Source organism: Lontra canadensis, unplaced genomic scaffold (assembly GCF_010015895.1).
Source record: "Lontra canadensis isolate GAN:19392208 unplaced genomic scaffold, GSC_riverotter_1.0 scaffold60, whole genome shotgun sequence".
Classification (NCBI taxonomy): Eukaryota; Metazoa; Chordata; class Mammalia; order Carnivora; family Mustelidae; genus Lontra; species Lontra canadensis.
The window spans coordinates 3,559,922-3,586,127 of NW_022631054.1; the positions used below are offsets into that span (position 1 = coordinate 3,559,922).

The 26,206-nt window shown below is 38.2% G+C and overlaps 1 protein-coding gene across 6 annotated transcripts in view; it reads left to right on the forward strand.

Annotated features, from left to right (window-relative positions):
• LOC116879208 (protein argonaute-3) overlaps positions 1-26,206 on the forward strand; it is a 120,652-nt gene that overhangs the window by 9,876 nt on the left and 84,570 nt on the right. For 5 of the 6 annotated variants that reach the window (XM_032877236.1, XM_032877234.1, XM_032877238.1 and 2 more), the window contains one exon: positions 15,344-15,515. In XM_032877236.1, coding sequence (XP_032733127.1) covers positions 15,344-15,515 — 172 coding nt within the window. Of the gene's footprint in view, positions 1-15,343; positions 15,516-26,206 lie in introns of those variants that run through there. The other variant, XM_032877239.1, reaches the window with a different exon arrangement.

Consider the following 26,206-nt stretch of genomic DNA (forward strand, 5'->3'; position numbering starts at 1 on the left):
GATTGTCTTTTTAAAATTCCAATATAATTAATACACAGTGTTATATTTGTTTCATGTGTACATTATAGTGATTCAACAATTCTATACATTACTCAGTGCTCATCATGATAAGTGTACTCCTAATCCCCTTCACCTGTTTCACCCATCCCTCACCCCCTTCCTGTCTAATAACCACCAGTTTGTTTCCTATATTTAGTAGTCTGGGGTTTTGGTCTCTTTTTTTCTTTTGTTATGTTTCTTAAATTCCACGTATGTGTGAAATATGGCATTTGTCTTTAACCTGTTTCACATAGCATTATACTCTCTAGATCCATCCATGTTGTTGCAAATGGCAGATGTCTTTCTTTTTTATGTCTGAGTAATACTCCACTGCAATGGTATGTGTGTATACACATACCACCTCTTTTTTATCCATTCGTAATTGATATATCTTTCAAGTATCTTTTAATCTGTAAGTTTTCTGTCCTTTCCCCTACCATGTCGTTTATGGATTGTTTGTCCTTTTAGAGTTATCACAGTCTGGATTTTGCTGTTCCATCTATATTGTGTAATTTAACATGTTCCTTTCAATTTTCTGTTAATCACTAGGATCTAAAGTCTTGATCATGTTCAGGGCATTCTTTTTGAACTTACTCCAGTGAAGTTTTGGTTTCCTTACTTTGCTGAAATTGCTCTTATCAAGGTCAACACAGAGTTTGCTAAACCCAGTAGTCAGTTCCCAAATCTTCATTTTATTTGACTTCATTTGATTAAGTTGCTTACCTGTTGAAACACTTTTAAAAAATATTTATTTATTTAATTTTTAGAGAAAGAGAGAAAGCCTAAGCAGAAAGGGCAGAGAGAGAGGGAGAAAGAATCTCAAGCAGACTCTGCACTGAGTGTGTAGCCGATGCAGGGCTCAATCTCATTACATTGAGATTACGGCCTGAGTTGAAACCAAGATTTGCATACTTAACCAACTGCACTACCCAGGTGCCCTAAAACGCTCTTTTTTCCATTTCTTTCTGGGTACCACTCTCTCCAGGTTTTCCTCAACCTTACTGGATACCGCTTTTCTGCCTCCTCCTATGCCCTCTTCATTTCCCCAATCTCTAAACAGTGGGAGTATTCCAGGGTTTGTGGTTCTTCTGTATCCTACCACAGTTTGGTAGTAGTCCAGTAGTTTCAAATACAATTAATATGCCGAGGACATTCACATTTATGTCTTTAGCCTGGACCTCTCCCTTGAACTTTACACCCATCTAACTGCTTACTAGACTGGACACCTCATTGTATAGACGCATCAAACTTAGCATGTCCTAAAAATTTTCTTGATTTCCTCTCTGAATTTGCTCCAATCACTGAGTCTTTCTTTCTTTTTTAAGATTTTATTTAGTTATTAGAGAGAGAGCAGGTGCATGAGAGAGAGAGAGAGAAAGAGAGCACAAGCTGGGGGAGGGGCAGAGGGAGAGAGAGAGAGAAGAAACAGACTCCCTGTTTAGCAGGGAGCCTGATATGGGGCTCCATCTCAGCACACTGGGATCATAACTTAAGGTGAAGGCAGACACTTAACTGACTGAGCCACCCAGGTGCCCTCCCAATCACTGAGTCTTTCCTGACTCAGTAAATGACACTTCGATTCTTTTAGTTGCTTAGACCGGGAAAAAACAAAACAAAACCTAAAACAACCCTTGAGAGCTCTTTTCTCTCAAATCACCCACCTAATCCATTAGCAGTTCTCATCAGGTTTACGTGTAAATATTTCCACATCAACATTATTTTCCCCAACTGCTACCACCCCACCCCTAGCTAGAATTATCCTTTGCTTGGACAGTCAAACTAGCCTACTAACTGGTCTCTCTGCTTGTACCTTTATGTACAGTTTTTTCATACAGCAGCCAGAGTGATTGTTTAAAAAAAAATTTAAGTCAGAGCATAATGCTTCTTGACCCTTTGTTGGTTTCTTATGTCTCAGAATCCGATCCAAAGACCTCATCATGGTTTTCAAATACTGTATGATCTGATCTCCCATCATCTCTCTGACCTCATCTCTTATTCTCTTCTTGTTCACTGTGCTTCAGGCATAGTGATTTCTTTGCAGTTGACCAAGCAGGCTTGTGCTTTTTCCTTTATACTTAATTTTTTCTCTGCCTGGAATGTTCTTCCAAATGTCCACATGATTCTTTTTCTCACTTTCTCTGTTTTCTGCCAACTTGTCACCCTTTCAAAGAGGCCTTTTTTGACAAACTCATCTAAAATGATTAACTACCTATTCTGTTCCACCCCCCTTTCCATCCCCTTAACATATTTTATTTTATTTATTTGGCGGGGTGAGGGACATAGGGAGAGAGAAGATCTTAAGTAGGTTCCATGTCCAGCCCAGAGCTTGATGCAGGGCTTTGTCTCACCCTGAGATCACCTGAGTGGAATCAAGAGTCGTCAGATGCTTAAGTGACTGAGCCACCTAGGTGTCCCTATCCCCTTAATGTGTTTTATTTTTCTTATAGCACTTAACTACTACGTGATTAGCAAAATGAAGTGCAGTATAGTCTGCCTATCCAGCCCTCCCGTAAATGCTTCTTGAGGACCAGCTCTTCATTAATACTATTAAAATTATTGTTCGCCTGAGCCTGAACAGTGCATGATAGTTGGAGGCAATGATTTGTTGAACAAATTAATGAGTCAGTGAATGAATGACTTAATAATGAATGATAGACTTTCAGCCGATGTTAGTTTGTAATAGCCTAATGGTATAATGGTATAGTGTAATGGTTAAAAATGTAGGCTCTGAATCAGACTATTTGCAAATCCTGGCTTTGCCACTTCTGTGATAGTGGTTTTTAATCTCCCTATGCCTCAGTTTCCTCAATATAATATGGTGTAGTTGCAAGAAATCACGTAAAATATTTCAAATATTTATAAAGGTAGTGGTGCCTGGGTGGCTCAGTCAGTTAAGCTCCAGACTCTTGATTTTGGGTCAGGTTATGATCTCAGGATCATGGGATTGAGCCCTACCTGGGGCTCATGCTCAGCAGGGAGTCTGCTTGAGATTCTCTCCCTTTCCCTCCGGACCTCCCATTCATGTGCATCTGCTCTCTCTCCCTAAAATAAATAAATAAATCTTTAAAAAAATATTTAACAATAAAGGTATCTATTGTTAATATTAAATTTCCTTATGTATTAAGGTGGAATATCCACTCCTAATATGTCCCCTAATATATTAGGAACTACTTAAATAACTATGACTTATTAATTAATCTATGTGTCTATAAAAATTTGAAAGTAGGGGCTCCTGGGTGGCTCAGTGGGTTAAGCCTCTGCCTTTGGCTCAGGTCATGATCTCAGGGTCCTGGGATCGAGCCCCGTATTGGGCTCTCTGCTCAGCAGGGATCCTGTTTCCCCCTTTCTCTCTGCCTGCCTCTCTGCCTACTTGTGATCTCTGTCTGTCAAATAAATAAATAAAATCTTTTTAAAATTTTTTAAAAAATTGAAAGTAATTATTCAATAAATATTTAAAGTAGATAAATGACCTTTTTGGTTTTTTATTTTCTTTTAAAAGTTTTATTTAAGGGGCGCCTGGGTGGCTCAGTGGGTTAAAGCCTCTGCCTTCGGCTCAGGTCATGATCTTGGAGTCCTGGGATGGAGCCCCGCATCGGGCTCTCTGCTCAGCGGGGAGCCTGCTTCCTCCTCTCTCTCTCTGCCTGCCTCTCTGCCTACTTGTAATCTCTGTCTGTCAAATAAATAAATAAAATCTTTAAAAAAATTTAAAAAAAAAGTTTTATTTAAGGAATCTCTACACCCAACATGGGGCTCACACTCATGACCCTGAGATCAAGAGCGATATGCTCCTCTGACTGAGCCAGCCAAGTGCCCCTGTGTTTTCAATTTTTTAAAAAAATTATCTATGGGGGCAGTGAGTTTCATAAGAGAATGGGGTATATAGGAAGAGTAAAATACTATTTTTAAGTGATTTTTGATAGTACTTGTAAATAAAATAGCAGGAAGCTATTTTTAACACATTAAAGGTATTTTAAAATTGTAATGCCTAATGCTAGAGAGGGTAAAAGAGATCTGGTGATAATAATGTGTTCACTTGCTAGTTTGGCAGTAAATATCCAGAGTCAGGAACACATTTTTATTCCTACCTTTGATTTGGTAAGTCTACTTCTGAAATTGATATGAAGGGGAAAAAATTCTGTATACTGTTTCCTGTTTTTACCTCCCCTCACATACTAGGTGCTTAACGCAGGGAAATGCACTTAGTGTACTGTGTGACATGTTGTGGATGCTTCTTAGTATTTGTTAAAGAACTACTGTTTTTTCTTTTATAACTTAAAGCCACGCATCTAGAATGTATAGTTTTATCACATTTTTAAAATAAGGCAGCCGAACATACCTCAACATAATAAAGGCAATACATGAAAAGGCCATAGCCAACATATTCATATTCATGAATACATATTCATATTCAACAATAAATAGCTGAAAATAAGGTCAGGAACAAGACAAGGACACTAACCCTTGCCACTTTCACCATAGTATAGTTAGAACAATTGAAACAGAACAATTAGGCAAGAAGAAATTAAAGGCATCCTAATCTAAAAGGAAGAAGTAAAGATGTTACTATTTGCAGATGACATACATAGAAAACCTGGAAGACTCCACCAAAAAACTATCAAATCTTACAAATGAATTCAGTAAAGTTGCAGGATATAAAATCAATATACAAAAAATTGTTGTATTTTTGTACACTAAGTAATGATCTATCAGAAAGAGAAATTAAGAAACCAGTCTCATCTTCAACTGAATAAAAAAGAACAAAATACCTAGGAATAAATTTAACTAAAGAGATAAAGCACCTGTATACTGGAAACTATAAGACATTGATAAAAGAAACTGATGATAACACAAATAAATGGAAAGTGCTCATGGGTTGGAAAAATTAATATTGTAAAAATGTCCATACTGCCTTAAGCAATCTGCAGGTTCATTATAGTCCCTGTCAAAACTCCAATAGCATTTTCCACAGAAATAGAGCAAACTATTCAAAAATTTGTATCAAACCACAAAACCACAAATAGCCAAAGCAATCTTGAGAAAGAAGAACGAAACTAAACACATCACGTTCCTTGATTTCAAACTATATTACAAAGCTGCAGTAATCAAAACAGTATGATATTGGCATAAAAATAGATACATCGGTCAATGGAACAGAACTTGGGTATAAATCCACATGTAAATGGTCAGTTAATTTTCAACAAGGGAGCCAAGAATGTACAGTGGGGAAAGAACAGTCTGTCTCTTCAATAAATGGTATTGGGAAAACTAGATAGCCATATGCAAAAGAATGAAACTACTTCCCTGTCTTACATCATACAAAAATTAACTCAAAGTGGATTAAAGACTTCAAAGTAAGACTTCCAACCATAAAACTCCTAGATGAAAACAGGTGGTAAGCTTCTTGACATTAGTCTTGGGGGTGATTTTTTTGATTTTCATTTGTGTAGAATTTATTTTTTCAGTCCTTCATTTTCAGTCTTTCTGTGTCCTTCTATCTGAAGTGCATTTCTTGTAGGGAGCATATAGATGGGTCTTGTTTCTTTAATTCATTCAGCCACTCCACTTGGTCTTAGTCCATTACATTTAAAGGAATTATTGATAGATATGTAACTTAATTGCTATTTTGCTAATTGTTTTCATGCTCTTTTGTAGTTCCTCCATTCCTTTCTTCTCTGCTCTCTTCCTTTGTGCTTTATTTTCTTTAATATTTGATTAGATTCTTTTTTATATACCTACTGTAGAGTTTTCCTTTGTTGGTTACAATGAGGCTTTTTTTTTTTTTTTTTTTTTTTTTAAAGCACCAGCAGCACATTCCTTCTGTTAATACTCAGCAGGCTTTAAAAAACTTAAATGTGGGGGCGCCTGGGTGGCTCAGTGGGTTAAGCCTCTGCCTTCAGCCCAGGTCATGATCTCAGGGTCCTGGGATGGAGCCCCGCATCGGGCTCTCTGCTAAGCGGGGAGCCTGCTTCCTCCTCTCTCTCTGCCTGCCTCTCTGCCTACTTGTGATCTCTGTCAAATAAATTAAATTAAAAAAAAAAAAAAACTTAAATGTGTATCCTGAACCTAATAATACAATATGTGTTAATTAACTTTTATTAAAATGAAAACAAAACCAAAAAAACTTGTGTGCGTGATGTCTGATATTCTACCAATTGCATTGGAGTGTAACTTAAAACTTTATTTTATACATTGTCTTGCTTTAAAAAAAAAAAAAAAAAGGTGTGGGGAGCCTGGGTGGCTCAGTGGGTTAAAGCCTCTGCCGTCGGCTCAAGTCATGATCCCAGGGTCCTGGGATCAAGCCCCGCATTGGGTGCTCTGCTCAGCGGGGAGCCTGCTTCCCCACTCCCACCCCCCACCCCCCCCTCCTGCCTCTCTGCCTCCTTGTGATCTCTCTCTGTCAAATAAATAAAATCTTTAAAAAAAAAAGTATTGAGTTTGGGGGAGATAGTGTAAATATTTGCGGTGTAAGAATAATTTGAAAAAATTATATTGAAAGATGTTTAAATATACTCTAAGAAGTTTAGATTTTAAAAACCAAGAGGTATTTTACAGGAGAAAATTCAGTGTTTTGGTGTATGCCTATAATTATCAGGTTAAAAAGGAAGAGAAACGGAAACCTAGAGAAGTAATGACCATAAAAGCCACTTTTTTCCTGAGGACATTTGCTGATTTTGGAAACTTCAAATTTTGATGCCTGAAGATGTGCAGTGAAGAGAAATTAAAGTCCAGAGTGCACTGCACTCTGTTCTTTCCCCACTGCACATGATGAAGATTATACAGAAGACCTTCTGTGCCATCAAATGCTATACTAAGGGTGAAACTAATCTTGAAATGAATGACCCTCACTGGAAGCCTATCCTATAATCTTGAATTTATGTTAAGTTGCACTGGACTGGTAGTATTCCCAGGCACCTGACAGAAACAAATGGAGATCTTGAGGAATATATCTTTATCCTGGTTCTCACATTATTTCTACAAATTACTTTTCAAGTACAATGACCAGATACACATGCTAACAAAATACCATGAGCAAGAAAGACAACAGACAATGAAAACAAAATCACAGATTTCAGATATGGAAGCTGTCAGTTGCAAACTAGAAAACAAATGTTTACAAACAACTATACATATATAACTATATGTGTAATTTTTTAAAATTTTTTATTTTTTTACGATTTTGTCAGAGTGCGTGAGAGAGCACACAAGCAGGGGGAGTGGCAGGCAGAGGGAGAAGCAGGCCCCTGCTGAGCAAGGAGCATGATGCAGGATTCAGTCCCAGCATCCTGGGATCATGACCTGAGCTGAAGGCAGGCGCTTAACCTACTGAGCCACCCAGGCATCCCAAAAACTATATATTTTGTAAAGATTTTATTTATGTGAGAGAGAGAGCACAAGCAGGGGGAAACGGCAGAGGGAGAGGGAGAAGCAGACTTCTGCTCAGCAGGGAGGCCAACACAAGGCTCGATCCCAGGACCTGGAGATCAAGACCTGAGACAAAGATGCTTAACTGACTGAGCCACCAAGGCACCCCTAAACAACAATATTTATAGGGCTATAGTGGCAACTGGATTAGATACAGAATCCATGCATGCAGACTACTGAGGGCAAATTTTAGAGGTGTTTGAAAAAGATAAAAATAAATAACAGAGGAACCTTTCTGAAATACTGATCTCAATTAAAAATTAAACATATGTTACGGGCACCTGGGTGGCTCATCCAGTTAAGCATCTGCCTTTAGCTCAAGTCATGTTTCCAGGGTTCTGAGATCCAGCCCCATATCAGGCTTCCTGCTCAGGGGGAACCTGCTTCTTCCTCTGTCTGCCCCCTCCCTGCTTGTGCATGCACTATATATATAAATGTTTCAACCTAACAGACCACATAAGAACATATTTATGGATTCTCAAGTTTCAGTTATAAAGAATGCATACAGAAAAAGCTATCACAATACCAAATACTAGAAGACCATGTCTGTGGAACTTTGAAGATCAAATTGTTGAACGTATGGGTTCATTTCAGGGAGTTTGCATATGATGGTAAAATATGTTAAATATGTAAAGGCTTGGAAAATCTATTCTTACCCCCCATGCCTTTTTGTATAACACTATTTAAAGACATGCATTAGAATAACAAAAGATGAATTTGAAACCTGAAGAAGGGAGACTATTGGAGTTGGAAAGGATTGGTAGTGAGCAAAGAACCCGTATAAACTTAAATATATTAATGTATTAAGCTATTGGTTTTCTTATAATGAGATATTTTCTCCATATTTTTCTACAACAGTAAGTGTTGTTGTTATCCATTACTATATTAGGTTAAAACAACAGCAGCAATTTATTTCTCAGGATTTTGTGGCTAGAAGATCAACTGGTACCATTACCTAGAAGTGGGAGAGAAGGGAAAGAGTCTGGGGAGTCTGGGCTCTTTGTACTTTGGTCTTTCCATGTGGCAGATTGGGCTTCCTTACAGTATGGAGACTGGGTTCCAGGAAGTAGCATTCCAAAACAAAGGCAGAAGCTGCAGATCTTTTTAAGTCTCAGAAGTTACACAGTATTACTTCTGCATTCTGTGGAAGTCCAGAGACAACCCAGATTCAAGAGGAAAGGAAAAGCCACCAATTCTTGATGGAAAGAATGGTAGAGAATTATAGCTGTCTTTTGTTGTTACATGAGATACTCAATTACTGATTATGATCTCTTTCCCTGAATGTAATTTGGAAAGGGATGGTGGAATAGACTAAACAAAACTCTTACGTTCCATTAAGTGAATACCTCCATTAAGTTTACCTTCATTAGCAAGGTAAACTTTATCTTGATTTAAAAAAAACAGGTTATCATAGCATATGATTCAAAATTCAAAAAGATATAAAGGGATACACAGGCACTTCTGCTATAATGTGATATATGCAATCATAGTAAGCCTTAGTGGGGCGGGAGTGGGAATAGACTTGAAGCTAACCAGTCAAAATATGTGCAACTTTGGGGCTCCTGGCTGGCTCATTTGGTAGATAGAGCACGTGACCCTCGATCTCAGGTTTGAGCACCACGCTGGGTGTAGAGATTACCTAAAAGTGAAATCTTCAGGAAAAAAAACAAATCTATGCAAATTTGTAACTAGACTATAATAGAAGCAGTGAAAATTCTAATAAAAATACCATAACAGTTAAACATAGTAAATTCATAATGATTGAGAAACATTCTGCCAGTTCCTCAAAAGGCAATTCCATCCCTAGGAATCTACTTAAGAGAAAACTTATGCCCATATAAAGACATGATATGGGTGTTCATAGTGGCATTATTTATAATAGCCAAAAAGTGGAAATCAAGATGACCATCAAATGGTGAATGGATAGATAAAATGTGGTATATCCAAACAGTAGAAAATTATTGGGGAGTAAAAAGGAATGAAGTCTGATACATGCCATGAGGTGTATGAACCTTGAAAACATGCTAAATGAAAGGAGTTAGTTATAAAGGAGCACATATTATATGATTCCATTTATGTGAAATGACCAGAATAGGCAAATCTATAGAGACAAAGTAGATTAATGGTTGCCTTTGGTTGGGGGGATTAGGAGGTGATGGTGAAGGGGAACAGGATTTCTTTTTGGGGTGAAGAAGATGTCCTAAAATTGATTATGATGGTGGCAGAATTCTGTGAATATACAAAAGCCATTTAATTGTATACTTTAAGTGGGTGAATTGTATGGTGTGAATATCTCCTTAAAAATATACTACAAGAAGCAAAAAAAAATTTTTTTTAGTGAGTAAGTACTACTGTAAGCATAGGACTTTAAGATGTTTAAAGAAATGGTAGCTTGATGAAATGGGATGGGAGGAAGGATTGAGAGTGCCAGATTAGAGATAAAGGCAGATAGCACAAACCTCAGAGGGAATTGTGCAAAAGCTATTCTAAGTCTGAGCATGTGGCCAAACTGAACCAGAGGGAACACCTTACATGTAATGAGTATCATGGACAAAACTGTATTCCTCTGTCGTTCGTTGTATTTGCTATTCATGTACTTCATATTTAACTGTTACTTGGTAATGCAAAATCACGTGTGAACCAAAGTAACGTCTATGCTAAAGTGACATAAATTTCCTACTTACAATTGCATATAAGCTGATTTGTGTTACAGAAACAAGTGTTGGGTATCAGAATAGGCTGAAAAAAATCTGTCAGAAAAAAATCAATCTTCTTTCTTAGGCCCCCAGCCATCTAGCTCCCTCTCTGAAGGCAGTCATTGCTCCCACTATCTTGGTGTCCTAACAGGTATTCTGGTAGTGTGTACGCTGTATAATATGAATGTATGTTATATATGTATGTGTATAATATGAATGTATATTCTGTTTTTTCTTGCAAATGAACATGTATTTTATACCCTTTCCTATCCTGCATTATTTTTTTCATATAACCTATTGATACTAAGGAGCTTCTCTATTCTTTTTCTTTTCTATTCTTTTTAATGTTAGTGGTTACATATTATTCCATTGAATAGTTATAACATTAGTTGGGCTCTGATGTATTCATCTCATTTATTTAACACATTTATTTTTTACTGTATGCTAGGAATGGTTCTGGGCATTATAGATCAGTGAAGGAAACAGACAAAACTCCCGTGCTCATTGGGCTTACATTTCATTGTTTTTTGTTTTCCAAGCAATGCTACAGACAAGGATATCTTTGTACAAATGTCATTTTTTGCATGTGGAAGTAAATGTGTAAATAAATACTTAGAAATGGGGGGTACCTGGGTGGCTCAGTCGGTTAAGTGTCTGCCTTCGGCTCAGTTCATGATCCCAGGGTCCTAGGATCAAGCCCTGCATTGGGCTCCCTGCTTGGTGGGAGGCCTGCTTCTCCCTCTCCTACTCCCCCTGCTTGTGTTCCTCTCTCACTGTCTCTCTCTCTCTCTTTTCCCGTTAGATAAATAAATAAAATCTTTTTAAAAAACCAAGAAATGGAATTACTAGGTCAAAGTGCACATGCATTTTTAAAAATTAATAGTTTTTTTTAGTACTTTGAGTTCATAGCAAAATTGGAAAATAATAGGCATTCCCATATACCCCCCTTACTCCTGTTCCAACCAGTTCCCCCATTATTGCTTTAATTTGTTACATTTATTACAATTAGGAATCCAGTATTGATACATTATTCTTCTCTAAAGTCTGTACTCTGCATTAGGGTTTACTCTTTGTGTTATGTGTTCAGTGGGTTTTGACAAAAGTATGATGACACGTATCCATCAGTACAGTATCGTACAGAGTAGAATTAAAATCCACTATGCTCCACCTGTTCCTTCCTTCTACCCCATAAAGCCCTGGAATCTTCCTTCCACCCTGTGGAAGCCCTTGGAAACCATTGAACTTACTGTTTTCATAATTTTACCTTTTCCAAAATGTCATATAATTGGATCGGACAGTACATAGCCTTTTTAGATTGGCTTTTTTCACTTAGTAGTATGGATTTAAGGTTTCTCCATGTATTTTTATGCTTAACAATACATTTCTTTTTTTTTTTTTTTTTAAGATTTTATTTATTTGACAGAGAGATCACAGGTAGGCAGAGAGACAGGCAGAGAGGGGGAAGCAGGCTCCCTGCTGAGCAGAGAGCCCGATGCGGGGCTCGATCCCAGGACCCTGGGATCATGACCCGAGCCGAAGGCAGAGGCCTTAACCCACTGAGCCACCCAGGCGCCCCAACAATACATTTCTTTTTCAAGATGAGTAACATCCTGCTGTCTGGATGTACCACAGTTAACCCATTCACCTTGAAGGACAAGTTTTGGCCTTATGGCTAAAGCCACTATAAACATTCATGTGCAGGTTTTTTGTGGATATAAGTTTTCAGCTAATTGGGTAAATATCAAGGAGCATGATTTCTGAATAGAATGATAAGAGTATGTTTAGTTTTACAAGAAACTGCTAAACTGTCTTCCCAAGTGGCTGTACCACTTTGCAATCCCACCAGCAGTGAATGAGAATTCTTCACATTCTTGTCAGTATTTGGTGTTAGTGTTTTGGATTTTGGCCATGTGTATGGATGTGTAGTGGTAGCTCTCTTTTTTTAAATTTGCAATTTCCTAATGACATATGATGTTGAGCATCTTTTTATATTCTTATTTATTATCGGTATATCTTTGGTGAAGTATCTGTTCAGATCTTCTATTCTTAGGTGAAGTATCTGTTCAGATCTTCTATTCTTAAGTGCTTTTATTGATGAGGTTTTTTAAAATTTTTTTAAAAGATTTTATTTATTTGACACAGAGAGATCACAAGTAGGAAGAGAGGCAGGTAGAGAGAGAGGGGGAAGCAGGCTCCCTGCTGAGCAGAGAGCCCAATGCGGGGCTCCATCCCAGGACCCTGAGACCATGACCCGAGCCGAAGGCAGAGGCTTTAACCCACTGAGCCACCCAGGCAACCCTTGTTTAGGATTTTTGCAGGTATATTCATGAATGGTATTAGCCTATGATTTTATTTTCCTTTTTCATAAAGTTTTTGTCCGGTTTTAGTATCAGAGTTTTTCTGACATCATGTGTTGAATTGGGGTTATGATTACTTTTTTCCTATTTCCTATTATGATTACTTTTTTTCCTATTACTTTTTTCCTATTCTGTGGAAGAGTTTGTATAAGAATAGTATTTTTTATTATTATTATTTTTTAAGATTTTATTTATTTGAGAGAATAAGACAGAGCAGAGAGAACACAAACGGTGGGGAGTGGTAGAGGGAGAAACACACTCCCTGCTGATCAGGAGCCCGATGTGGGGCTCAATTCCAGGACCCTGGGATCATGACCTGAGCTGAAGGCAGATTCTTAACTGACTGAGCCACCCAGGTGCTTGGTATTTTTTTCCTTTAATATTTGCTATAATTCTCCAATGGAACCATCTGGATCTAGAATCTTTATATATGGAAAAAAAATTTTTTTAATTTTATTTTTAAGTACTAAACATGAAGCTCAAACTCACAACCCCAAGATCGAGAGTCACACGTTCTACTGACTGAGCCAGCCAGGTGATCCTGGGAAATATTTCCAAATGTGGATTTCATTTTTTTCAGCTAGTTACAGGAGTTTTCAGATATTTTAAATGTTTCATTCAGGTAATAGTTACTAACTGAATTTATTGTTTGAACTTCATCTAACAAAGCTACAACATCTTGAGCTTTTTTTTTTTTTTTAAAGATTTTATTTATTTATTTGACAGATCACAAGTAGCTAGAGAGGCAGGTGGGGGGCAGGGGTGTGGAGGGAGTGGAGCAGGCTCCCCACTAGCAGGCTCCCCGCTGAGTGGGGAGCCCCAATGCAGGGCTCAATCCCAGGACCTTGAGATCATGACCTGAGCTGAAGACAGAGGCTTAACCCACTGAGCTACCCAGGCGCCCTACATTTTGAGCTTTAAATCTTAATGCTGGATGTCACTTTTTTTTTTAACTGTGATAAAGTATACATAGCATTAAATTTACCATCTTAACAATTTTTTAGTGTACATTTCAATGGTATTTAAGTATATTCACACTGTGTGGGACCAATCTCCAGAACTCTTTTCATCTTGCAGAATTGCAACTCTACCCACTCTGCACTAATTCCCCTTTCTCCCTTTTCCCCAGCCTCTGGCAACCATCCTTGTACTTTTTCTCTCTTTGACTACTGTAGGTATTAATAAGTAATATCATACAATGTCCTTTTGTGACGTAACATAACATCTGCAGGTTTCATGTATGTTGTAGAATGTGTCAGAATTTCCTTCTCTTTTTAAGGCTAATGCTCCATTTTATATATGTAACACATTTTGTTTATCCATTCACCTGTCAGTGGATACTTAGGTTGCTTCCATCTTTTGGCTGTTGTGAATGATGGTGCTATGAGCAATCGTGTGCAGTTATCATCTCAGCACTCTGCTTCAGATTCTTTTGGGTGTGTACCCTGCAGTAGAATTGCTGAATCTCATAGTAATTCTATTTTTAATGTTTTGAGGAACTACAATATTGTTTTCCATTTTATATTTCTACCAACAGAGGACATTTTATATTTTACATACTTTTCTGTGTCAGTAACCTGTATTTCTCTAGTAATTTGTCTATTTCACCAAATTTATTGACAAAATGTTATGCCTTCAGTATCTGTAGTATAGCATATTTTTCACTATAATTACATTAATTATTTTTCTCCTCTTTTTTTTTTTTTTTAAAGATCTATTTATTTGAGAGAGGGAGAGCATGCACTCACGTTGGCGGCGGGGGGGGGGTGGTAGGGAGAGGAAGAAAATCTCAAGCAGACTCCCTGCTGAGTATGGAGTCCTACAGAGCAGGATCCCTACCACCCTGAGCTCATGACCTGAGCTGAAATCAAGAGTCAGAGGTTTAACTGACTGAGCCACCCAGGCACCCATCTTCCTCTTATAAAAATCAGTGTTGCCTGAGTTTATCAATTTTATCTTTTCAAATAATTTTCAGAATATCAAATTTGCACTTTGTTGGTCTTTCTGACTGTATTGATCCTTTTATTATGTCATATTTATTGTATTTTGTTCAGTTCTTATCCTTATTGTATTGTAGTTTAAATTTATGTTGTTGGGTCACCTGGGTGGGCATTCAGTTAAGTTTCAAACTTTTTTTTTTCTAAGATGTTATTTATTTATTAGAGAGTGTGCAAGGGAGGGAGGAGCAGAGGGAAAAGGATATGCAGACTCCATGCTTAATGCAGAGTCCGACTTGGGGCTCATTCTCACAGCTCTGAGATTGTGACCTGAGCTGAAGTCAAGAGTTACAGACTTGACCGACTGAGCCACCCACAAGTCCCTAAGTGCCAAATCTTGGTTTCCTCCCAGGTAGTGATCTCAGGGTTGTGGGATCAGCCCTGCTTTGGGACTCTGCACTCAGCTTGGAGTTGGCTTGAGATTCTAGCTTCCTCTCCGAACGTCCCGCTCCCTGCACACACACTTCCTCTCTAAAATAAATAAATCTTTTAAAAAATTAAATTTGCATTGTTGTTGGTCTTGCACTCTTTGGGACTGGTTTGTGCTTACTCATGCTCACCTGGGTTTATGTGATTGCTCTCTCTTCTTTCTACCCCTTCTGAAACAACTTTCCAGAGATACCCAATTTTTTGTTTGTTTGTATATCGATTTAAATGAGGAGAGTAATTTGGGGAGAAAAAAATGTTGAGGTGTTAGAAATGATGTCACCTTCCAGCACTAGGCTTCAACCATTCTTAGCTGTTCTTAAAATTCTAATATACTCTGATTGACAACATTATCAAATGCAGCTTATAACAACATTACTCTTTTTTTTCCCCCTCTCCCTGGCAGGACCCGTTGGGGCCCAGCCCCTACTCATGGTGCCCAGAAGACCTGGCTATGGCACCATGGGCAAACCCATTAAATTGCTGGCAAACTGTTTTCAAGTTGAAATCCCAAAGATTGATGTCTACCTCTATGAGGTAGATATTAAACCAGACAAGTGTCCTAGGAGAGTGAACAGGTAAGAATCATAAAGTTGCAGAGATTATTTTGCTGTTAGTATTTGTCTTTGCTTTAGTAATTATGCTTTTCTTTCATATTTAGTAACAATGATAATGTCTAACAGTTTTACCAGGAACAGGTGGTGATTTGTTTTGAAATTGATTGTACTTCAGTGGTGTGATGTTGGGAAAAATCTGCAAATAGCCTTGAAATTTTCTTATTATACCATGAGCTCACATGTTTTCTCTGTGATAATAGAGAAGGTTCAGGTCCTTTCTATATGCTCTTGAAAGCAGACTAAGCATCTTTTCCATTGCTCTCTGGTAACATATCTGTGCTTTCTTTATTCCTCCTGTCTCCACCCCCAGCTTAGTTATCCCTGTAAGATGATGGGATGGTAGCAGTAGTGGGTAGAGCTAGAGATTGTCATGTTGCATGATTTCTGTTCTGATCCTCAACTCCTCTAACTTTCCTTATGCTTATATAGGAATAAGTATATATGATGTACAAAGATTTATCAGTCTGCTTTCAATAAGCTGCTTCTCTCACCTTCCCCAAATAATGTATGTATGTATGTATGTATGTATGTATGTATATATACATATGGTTGTGGTTTGGGTAGTAAGGGAATATAAAAGGAATTTGTGTTAAGAGTCTTCATTTAAGATAGAGGTGGTTCTTGCCTTTAAGAAATTCATAATTTAAGGGCACCTGCGGGGCTCAGTGGGTTAAACCTCTGCCTTTAGCTCAGGTCAGATCTCAGGGTCCTGGGATCAAGATCTGCATTGGGCTCTCTGCTAAGTGGGGAGCTTGCTTCCCCCTCTCCCTCTGCCTGCTTGCTGCTCTGCCTACTTGTGATCTCTGTCTATCAAATAAATAAAATCTTAAAAAAAAAAAAGAATGAAATTCGTAAATTAGTTAAGACCCATAAGAAATACGCAGTGAATGAGCACTAAGACACTTTGTGATAACATGTTTAAAAAAACCCGTCATATGAATGTTATAATTAATGTGGAGTGCAGAATTCTTTCTGAGGTCACCCTCCTACTATAAAATTTCACTCCCTCTGGACTACAAAATGACACCCCAGATTTTAGTATGGCATTCCCTTCTTAGTGTGGCTCTGATCTATATCTTTTTCTATATGCTGCAGCTCTTACCTGGAATACCTTCTATGCCCTTGTCTATCTGGCAGACTTCCATTATTTTTCAAGACATACCTTTTCTTTTTTTAAAGACTTTATTTATTTGAGAGAGAGCAAGTGAGCAAGAGAGCCCAAGCAGGGGGGGGCGTGGCAGAGGGAGAGGGAGCAGCAGGCTCCCCACTCTTCAAGAAGCCCAATGGGGGGCTCAGTCTCAGGACCTGGGACCATGACTTGTGCCGAAGGCAAACACTTAACTGGCTGAGCCACCCAGGTGCCCCTTAGACATTACCTTGTTAACTCTATAGTCAGAGGTAGTTCATTCTTCTGTTACTCTGTAGTATCTGGTGTACACTCCTTTAATAGTATTTTTAGTGTTTTATGAATACTTGTTGCTTTCCTCTTCTCCCAGTATAACATCTTCATGAAAAGGAATACTTTGTACCCCTGATATTAGCTTGATGATTGACACATAATACCCAATAGAGTGAACGAAAGGTTTATAAAAGTAAAATGAAATGAGTATGATAGTAGGGGACAGGAAGGAGAACTGGATATTATAAAGGGCTATGTATGGCCAGATAGAGATTTTCAATGCCCTACCCTTCTTTCCTGCGAGTCTCTAGGCTGGTCGTTTTCTTAGATTCCTTTCTCTCTCAGCTGTCTTTCTGCGAGCCATCATCCACTGACAGGGACCTATCTTCATGCTGTGCTCTCAAATTCATTTTTTCTTGTTTCTCAAAATTGGAGAGTTCACTGTGTAAATTTGAAGGATAATCCTGACCCTTTTGGGGTTTTTTCTTGAGATTTTATTCATTTATTTGAGAGAGAAAGAGGAAGAGCAGGAGCACACAAGCAAGGAGGGGAGGGGCAGAAGGAGAGGGAGAAATGGACTCCCTGCAGAGCAGGGAGCCTGACATGGGGCTCCATCCCAGGACCCCAGGATCATGATCTGCGCCAAAGGCAGACACATAACCGACTGAGCCACCCAGGTGCCCCTGACCCTTCTGTTTGATGTTTACATTTTATTTTATTTTATCTTATTTATTTTATTTTTTTAAGATTTTATTTATTTGACAGGTAGAGATCACAAGTAGGCAGAGAGGCAGGCAGTGGGGAGGCTTGGGGGGGCGGCGGGTGTAAAGCAGGCTCCCTGCTGAGCAGAGAGCCGGATGGGGGGCTCCATCCCAGGACCCTGGGATCATGACCTGAGCCAAAGGCAGAGGCTTTAACCCACTGAGCCACCCAGGCACCCCTGATGTTTACATTTTAAAAAGGCATTTATTGGGGTACGTGGGTAGCTCAGTCACTTAAACATCTGACTCTTGATATCAGCTCAGGTCTCAATCTCAGAGTCATGAATTCCAGCCCCACGTTGGGCTCCATGTGGAACCTACTTTAAAAAAAAAAAAAAGGTATTTATTAATCTAAGTAAATCTCTTAATTGATAGAATGTCTAAGGCAGATATTTCTCTTTTTTTGATACTTCTTTTTTTTTTTTTTAAGATTTTATTTACTAAAGAGCACAAGTGAAAGGAGGAACAGAGCGGTAGGGAGAGGAAGAGAAAAATAATCTCAAGCAGACTCTGTGCTAAGCATGGAACATGATGTGGGGCTTGATCTCATGACCTGAGCTGGCACCAAGAATCAGATGCTTAACTGACTGAGCCACCCAGGCAACCCTAAGGCAGATATTTCTGAACTGAATTCCTTACTACTGCCTTTCCTCCTTGCCCTGCCCAAAAGAATCACCCCTAATTTTAGCAGTATATAGTAAAGAATTGTTGAAGGTTATTTATTTATTTATTTATTTATTTATTTATTTATTTATTTTTAAAGATTTTTATTTATTTATTTGACAGATGGAGATCACAGGTAGGCAGAGAAGCAGGCAGAGAGAGAGGAGGAAGCAGGCTCCCTGCTGAGCAGAGAGCCAGATGCGGGGCTCGATCCCAGGACTCTGGGATCATGACCTGAGCTGAAGGCAGAGGCTTTAACCCACTGAGCCACCCAGGCGCCCCTGTTGCAGGTTATTTATTAAGTAGGAGAATTATATGTTGAAAATGTTAGGAAAACAAAACTGCTTTAAAAGACAAAATGGCCCTCTCTCTCTCTTCCTGCTTCTCTGTCTACTTGTGATCTCTTTCTGTCAAATAAATAAATAAAATCTTAAAAAAAAAAAAAAAGGTGGGGGGAGCGCCTGGGTGGCTCAGTGGGTTAAGCCTCTGCCTTCGGCTCAGGTCATGATCCCAGGGTCCTGGGATCGAGTCCTGCATCGGGCTCCCTGCTCAGCAGGGAGCCTGCTTCCCTCTCTCTCTCTGCCGGCCTCTCTGTCTACTTGTGATATCTCTCTGTCAAATAAATAAATAAAATCTTAAAAAAAAAAGACAAAATGGGTTGGAATTGAGAGAATAACAAGAGATGCAGGCTTAGGGCTTACGGATGTCAGTGGAGGGTGGAGGGTCTTAGTTTTTCAGAGAAGTTCTGAGGGACTAATGCAGTGGCAGTAATATTAAGTAAAAAAGAAAAAAAATTATTAGATTTGTTCCTTCTCCTATCTAACTTTTTGTTTTTGGTGGGGGTAAGGGAGTTATTTGTGTATTATGTAAGTATATATGAAATTGGTGCATCTGGGTGGCTTAGTTGGTAAAGCATCTAACTCTTGATCTTAGGGTTGTGAGTTCGAGTCCCATGTTAGGTATGGAGCCTACTTTAAAAAAAATTAAATAATATTAAGTTTCACATGTAGATGTTCAACATATTGGTTAAATTTGAGAGAAAAATACATGTAATGAATTGGTGTGTACATTCTGGTTTTTAATTTATCATCCTGTTGACTTCCCTAATTATATTTTGTCTTCAGGTTGCTTTGTTGTGTTACATTGTTTGCCAGTAGGAGTAAAGGATCTGTAATTTAGATGTTTCCACATGGAAATTTTTTATCTCGTATCTTTGATCTGAGTTTTCATAGGACCTAGAGGATTTCTTTGAGACTCCTAAAGTGTCATAAATCAACTTTCTACTTTGTTAATAATATTGACTTGATTTTATGTCAACATCTGCAAAACTTATTCCCTTTATTCCTTCAAAAGACTAGCTTTTATCTTCACCTGTTGCGGTATGTAACTTGCCAGTTAAAATTGTTGCTGGGCTTTTGAAATTGGTTCAGTTGCTATACTTCAATGGCTGGAGTTTGAAAAGTTAGAAGGAGGGGCACCGGGGTGGCTCAGTGGGTTAAAGCCTCTGCCTTCGGCTCAGGTCATGATCCCAGAGTCCTGGGATCGAGCCCCATATCGGGCTCTCGGCTCCGCGGAGAGCCTGCTTCCTCCTCTCTCTCCCTGCCTGCCTCTCTTGCCTACTTGTGATCTCTGTCTGTCAAATAAATAAATAAAATCTTTAAAAAAAAAAAAAAAAGTTAGAAGGAATTAGATAGAACTTGACAATTCCTATTCTGTATTAGTTAAACAATTATAGGTTAAAATGCCCCAGTATTGAAATCAACACGTAGGAGGTTTTTCTTGTCCATATGCCACATGTTCAAATATTTGGCACCACGGCATTAATCATTATAGTAGACTGATGGGTTGTAGCCAAACAAGTTTCCACTTTAATCAGAGGCGTTTTCTTGGACAAAATACCCAGGAAATGCTTGTGAGTCATTTTTTGAGTCAGCTTCTCTACTTCCGATTTTCTGTCTTGCTTGTTGTCCTTTCCTCACCCCTTTAGGGTATGTGTATGTAATGCTTTTTGGCCAATACGATTTTGATTGAAAATGATCATTTGGTAAGAGAGCATGTTTGTTAAGCAGATTTTAAGTATTTCTAGTTTTTTTTAACAAGTAAATGATCTTGGGGCACCTGGATGGCTCAGTTATTAAGCGTCTGCCTTCAGTTCAGGTCATGATCCCAGGGTCCTGGAATCAAGCCCCATATCAGGCTCCCTGCTAGGTGAGCAGGGAGCTCTCCCACTCCTCTTTCCTCTCCCACTCCTCCTGCTTGTGTTCCTATTCTTGGTGTCTCCCTCTCTGTCAAATAAATAAATAAAATCTTAAAAAAACAAAAACCAAGTGGATGATCTTTATAACTAAAAACCAAATATTTTTAGAACTATTATGACCTAGAGTATAAATTCTATAACTTGAGTTTCTATGCTGGTTTGTCCAACTGCTAAATATGTATGCGGGTAAGCCTCAAATAGGTTGTTAGATACTTATTCAGAATCATTAGGTAGTAACATAGATACATAGGGAAAATTATATAAAAGCATTATTTTATGACTGCAAGATCTATTTTAAACATGAATAGATTTGAAGGAATCTTGAAATAGTATTAGATTCTGTTTGAATTTTTTTGGTTCAGTTTTCTTTTATAAATGAAACATTAATTGTACTGTTATTATTACTATTAGTGTTGTATTGTGATTTGTGATAGAGTGCCAAATATTTGTACATATTGCATACAGTTGTCATGCAATACTGACAATTGAATTTTTGAATGAAAAAATCTATATTGAATCCATTTTGGCTTTTAAATGGAAATCTCAGATCGGAGTGTTGGAAACAACTCCCTTTCTGCTGTTATTACGAATGTCATTGGCACAGTGTTGTAAATAGGTAATTTGCCAAGAGAGGGACATACTTTTTTAAAACAACTTCATTTATACAGAATTCACATACTATATTATTCACTTGTGTAACGTGTACAATTCAGTGGTTTTTAGTGTGTTCAAAGAGATAGCATACAACCATCACCACAATAAAAGTTTAGAACATTTCACCCTCTGAAAAAGAAACCTCATTATGGGCTTCTAGGTGGGTCAGACTGTTAAGCAGCTGCCTTTGGCTCAGGTAATGATCTCAGGGTTCTGGGATCAAGCCTCATGGTGGGCTCTCTGCTCAGCGGGGAGCCTCCTTCTCCATCTCCCTCTGCCCCTCCCCTCCTCATATGTTTGCTCTCTCTCTCTGTCTTTCAAATGAATAAATAAAATCTTTAAAAAGAAAGAATAAAGAAACCCCATTACTCCTTAGTAGTCACTCACCATTGTCTTCCCCAATAACCCCTGGCAACCACTAATATACTTTGTCTCTATAGATTTTTTTTAATGTATTTTTTTCTTTTTTAAAAAGATTTTATTTTATTTATTTGTCAGACAGATCACAAGTAGGCAGAGAGGCAGGCAAAGAGAGAGGAGGAAGCAGGCTCCCCGCTGAGCAGAGAGATCTATGCGGTGCTCAATCCCAGGACCCTGAGATCATGACCTGAGCTGAAGGCAGAGGCTTTAACCCACTGAGCCACCCAGGTGCCCCTGTCTCTATAGATTTACCTTTTCTGGGCATTTCATATAAATGGAATCATATAATATGTGGCCATTTGTGTGAATGACCTCTTTCACTTCACATGTTTGTTTGTTTTTTTTTAAGATTTTATTTATTTATGAGGGAGAGAGAGAGAGCGAGTACAGGCAGACAGAATGGCAGGCAGAGGCAGAGGGAGAAGCAGGCTCCCTGCAGAGCAAGGAGCCCGATGTGGGACTCGATCCCAGGACGCTGGGATCATGACCTGAGCCGAAGGCAGCTGCTTAACCAACTGAGCCGCCCAGGCGTCCCTCACTTCACATGTTTTTAAGGTTCATCCATGTTGTAGCATGTATCAGTACTTCCTTTTTATTACTGAATATTATTCTGTTGTATAGGTATTTTGTTTATTGATTCATCAGTTGATGGACATGTGAGTCGTTTGCATTTGGGGCTGTAATGAATAATGCTGTGAACATTTGTGTATAAGGGCTTGTGTGGACACATGTTTTCATTTCTTTTGGGTGTATTGCTAAGACTGGAATGATTTGGTAACTCTGTTTAACCTTTTGAGGAACTGCCTGACTCTCTTCCCAATTGGCTGCATCATTTTACATTCCAACTAACAGTGTGTGATGATCCAAGCATCTCCACATCCTTACTACCATTTGTTGCCTATCTTTTTTATCATAGCCTTCCTTGGAGTTTTAGGTAGCATCTCATTGTTATTTTGATTTGTATTTTCCTGATGGTTGATGTTGGGCATGTTTTCATGTACTTATTGGCCATTTGTATGTATTTGGAGAAATGTCTGTTCAGGTCCTTTGCCCATTTTTAAGTTGGATAATTTGTCTTTTTGCTATTGAGTCTTGGGAATTCTTCATTAGGTATATTTAAAAGTCCCTTATCAGATGTAATGATGTGCAGCAATGTTCTTCCTTTCTGCCTGTTGGCCTTTCACTTTCTTGATGGTGTTTTTTAAAACACATTTTTTATTTTGATTAAGAAGTTAATTTTTTCTTTTGCCAGTTGTCCTTTTGGTATCGTACCTATAGAGGAGCATAATTCTGATTAAAATGCTATAAAGAACATAACCCAGAAAACACTGCTGGTGAAAATTGAACAGTGTAGTTTTGAGTATTTAGCTATCTTAGGGAAACTGTACCATGCAGTATATGTCAGTTAACAAGCAAGTTTTATTTTCCTTATTAGTTAATGACTTGGAAGGTAGGAAAGCTAAGAGATGGTGATTATTTCAGACTTCAAAAATTCTTGTAAGTAGCATCTAAATAAATTACTCAGTAATAATTAGTCTTCTAGCTAATATTTCTACAATATATTTGAAGTTGAAAGATACTTTTATAAACAAATATATTCCTAAACATCAGGGACTAATAGGTAGAGTTTATTCCTAACATCTATCCATTTGTGTGGATTTAAATTATAGTAACAGCTATGTAGTATTGTTAGGCATGTAGCATGATTTGTTTATTTTTAGTCTGCTCCACTTTTTTCTTAAATTGAGTTAAATCAATTTAAACTAGCTGTCTGGATTTACCACATGAGTGTACCAAGGTAGAGTACTCTTTGGTACTGGATTTAAAGAGTATATGGATCCTGACTGGAATTAAAGTTTAAATTCTGTAGTAACTTTTGAAACTTAAAAATCGTTTTAGGATCCTCCCTATGTTTTCATTCATGTTTAACTTTTTGTGCCCCTTTTTTGTATCAGGTATAGTGCTAGGTTCTGGAGATAACAAGGTAAATAAGATGTGATCCCTGTTAGAGATTTCATAATCTGTATGTAGTGACAAGTTCTGTGAGATACGCACTATGTGCTGTGATGAAAGAGCAGAGATTCCTGCTTTTAGTTTGGAAGATGGGGTATATGATGTGGTATCTGAACTAAATAGTAGAACAAACGAAAGAAAAATCTATATAGAGTGGACATAACAAAACCATGACATGTTTATGTAAAAGAAATAGGCCAGTATGAATAGAGTACCTTGAGTCTGAAAATTTAACCAAGGGTAAGTTATGAAGGGTTTTTTTGTTTTGTTTTGTTTTGTTTTGTTTTAGATCTGTTTATTTATTTGAGAGCAAGAGACAGTAGGGGTGGGGAGGAGAGAAAGGGAGAGAGAGAATCTCAAGCAGATTCTCTGCTGAGCATCGAGCTGGACACGGGGCTGGATCTCAACCTTGAGAGCATGACCTGAGCCCAAATCAAGAGTTGGACACTCAACCACCTTAGCCACCCAGGCACCCCAGTGAAGGGTCTCAAATCCATATTAAGGCTTGTGAATTCAGAAACAGTGGAGAGCCATTGGAGGCTTTGAACACATGAGGAGCATCTATATTTTATTTTTTTTTAAGATTTTATTTATTTATTTGACAGAGAGAGATCACAACTAGCCAGAGAGGCAGGCAGAGAGAGAGAGGAAGGGAAGCAGGCTCCCACTGAGCAGAGAGCCCGACCCACTCAGCCACCCAGGCACCCCAGCATCTATATTTTAAAGCATAACTAATGGCAGGGTGGCAAATTAATTAGAAAACAGAAAGACCAGGGGCACCGGGTGGCTAAGTTGGTTAAGCCTCTGCCTTGGGGGCTCAGGTCATGATTTCAGGTTCCTGGGATCCAACCCCGCATCTGGCCCCCTGCTTAGAGGGAGCTTCTCCCTCTCCCTCTCCCTTTGCCCCTCTCTCTGCTCGTGCTCACTCACTCTCTTTCTCTCTCTCTCTCTCTCTCAAATTATTAAGTAAAATCTTTTAAATAAAAAAAAAGGAAAGAGGGGGTGCCTGGGTGGCCCAGTCAGTTAAGCATCTGTCTTCAGCTCAGGTCATGATCCCAGGGTCCTGGGATCGAGCCCCACATCGGGTTCCCTGCTTAGAGGAGGAAGCTCTGCCCACTTGTGCGCGCGCACGCGCGCGCTCTCTCTCTCTCTCTCTCTCTGTCAAATAAATAAATAAATAAAATCTTAAAAATAAAAGGGTAGGGGGAGAAAGGAAAGAGAAAGACCAGAGTTCTGGAGAACATTGGGAAGGCTGTTTGCAGTAGTCTAGATCAGTGGTCTTCAAATCTTTGATTACTCATCCCCATCAGTTAAAATGTGTTTGACCATGGACTGAACAATAAATAGATAAATAAATGCATATGTACACATTTAAAGTTTTTAAATTTATAGAAATGCACCACTATTCTAACATAACTATAGAAAAATTAAAGGCAGAAAACAATATTTTGAAATAAACTATATAAAAATATATTTTATAATTTGAAATTTTCAGATTCATGTACCAAAAATCAGATTGAATATATGCCACACACTTGAACTGAAATAAGTTACAACATACTGAAAATGAATGAGTGAGAGTTCCATTGTTGCTTCTTTTTTTCTAATTGAAATATAATTGACGTACAATGTTATATTAGTTTTAAGTATACAACATAGCTATTTGGCAACTCTGTAAGTTATCCTGTGCTTATCAAGATAAGTGCACTTAACATCTGCCACCATACAATGTTGCTACAGTACACTGTTAACTCTTATATGTTGCAGAAGTCCTGTTAGTCTCTTAGGGTTCCTGTATATCATCTGTTACATCTGATCATCTAATGTGGGCTAAGTGAAGACCTCAGTGTCCATCCATATTCATGAATGTTAGTAAATCTTAATTTCTAATTGTTAGATGAAAATTAAATATAAATACTTCTAACTTCTTTCCCCTCATACTCTAGCATACCCCGTGCATCTCTGATACATACTTTTCTAGATTAGAGGTAGTGTTTTCTTTTTTTTTTTTTTTTTAGAGGTAGTGTTTTCTAAGACTTAACTACCAGCAGTGGCAGTGGGGATGAAGGAAGAGCTTAGATGTTAACATTTAGAAGAAGAATGAATAATTTAGGTGTGGAGGGAAAGAGAAGAGAGAAGAATGACTTCATCATTCCTAGTTTGTGCAATAGTGGTAGCTTTAACAGAAATACAGATGGTGAATGGACCAGGTTTTTTATTTTCTGTTTTGGATATTTGGAGGTTGAATTGTATAAGAAACATCAAAACAGAGAGGTTCAGTAGATTATTGGAAATAAGTGCCTAGAGCTCAGGAAATAAGATAGAGATTAAGATTTGAGATGTGTCAACATATAGGTGATAGTTAAAGTTAGGGAAAGTGAATAGAGTCAAGATAAGAGGATTAAGAATTGATCTCTGGGGATACTATTATTTCAGGTTTCCCAGTGAAGACACTTAGATCGGGAAAAGTAGAAGAACCAGGACA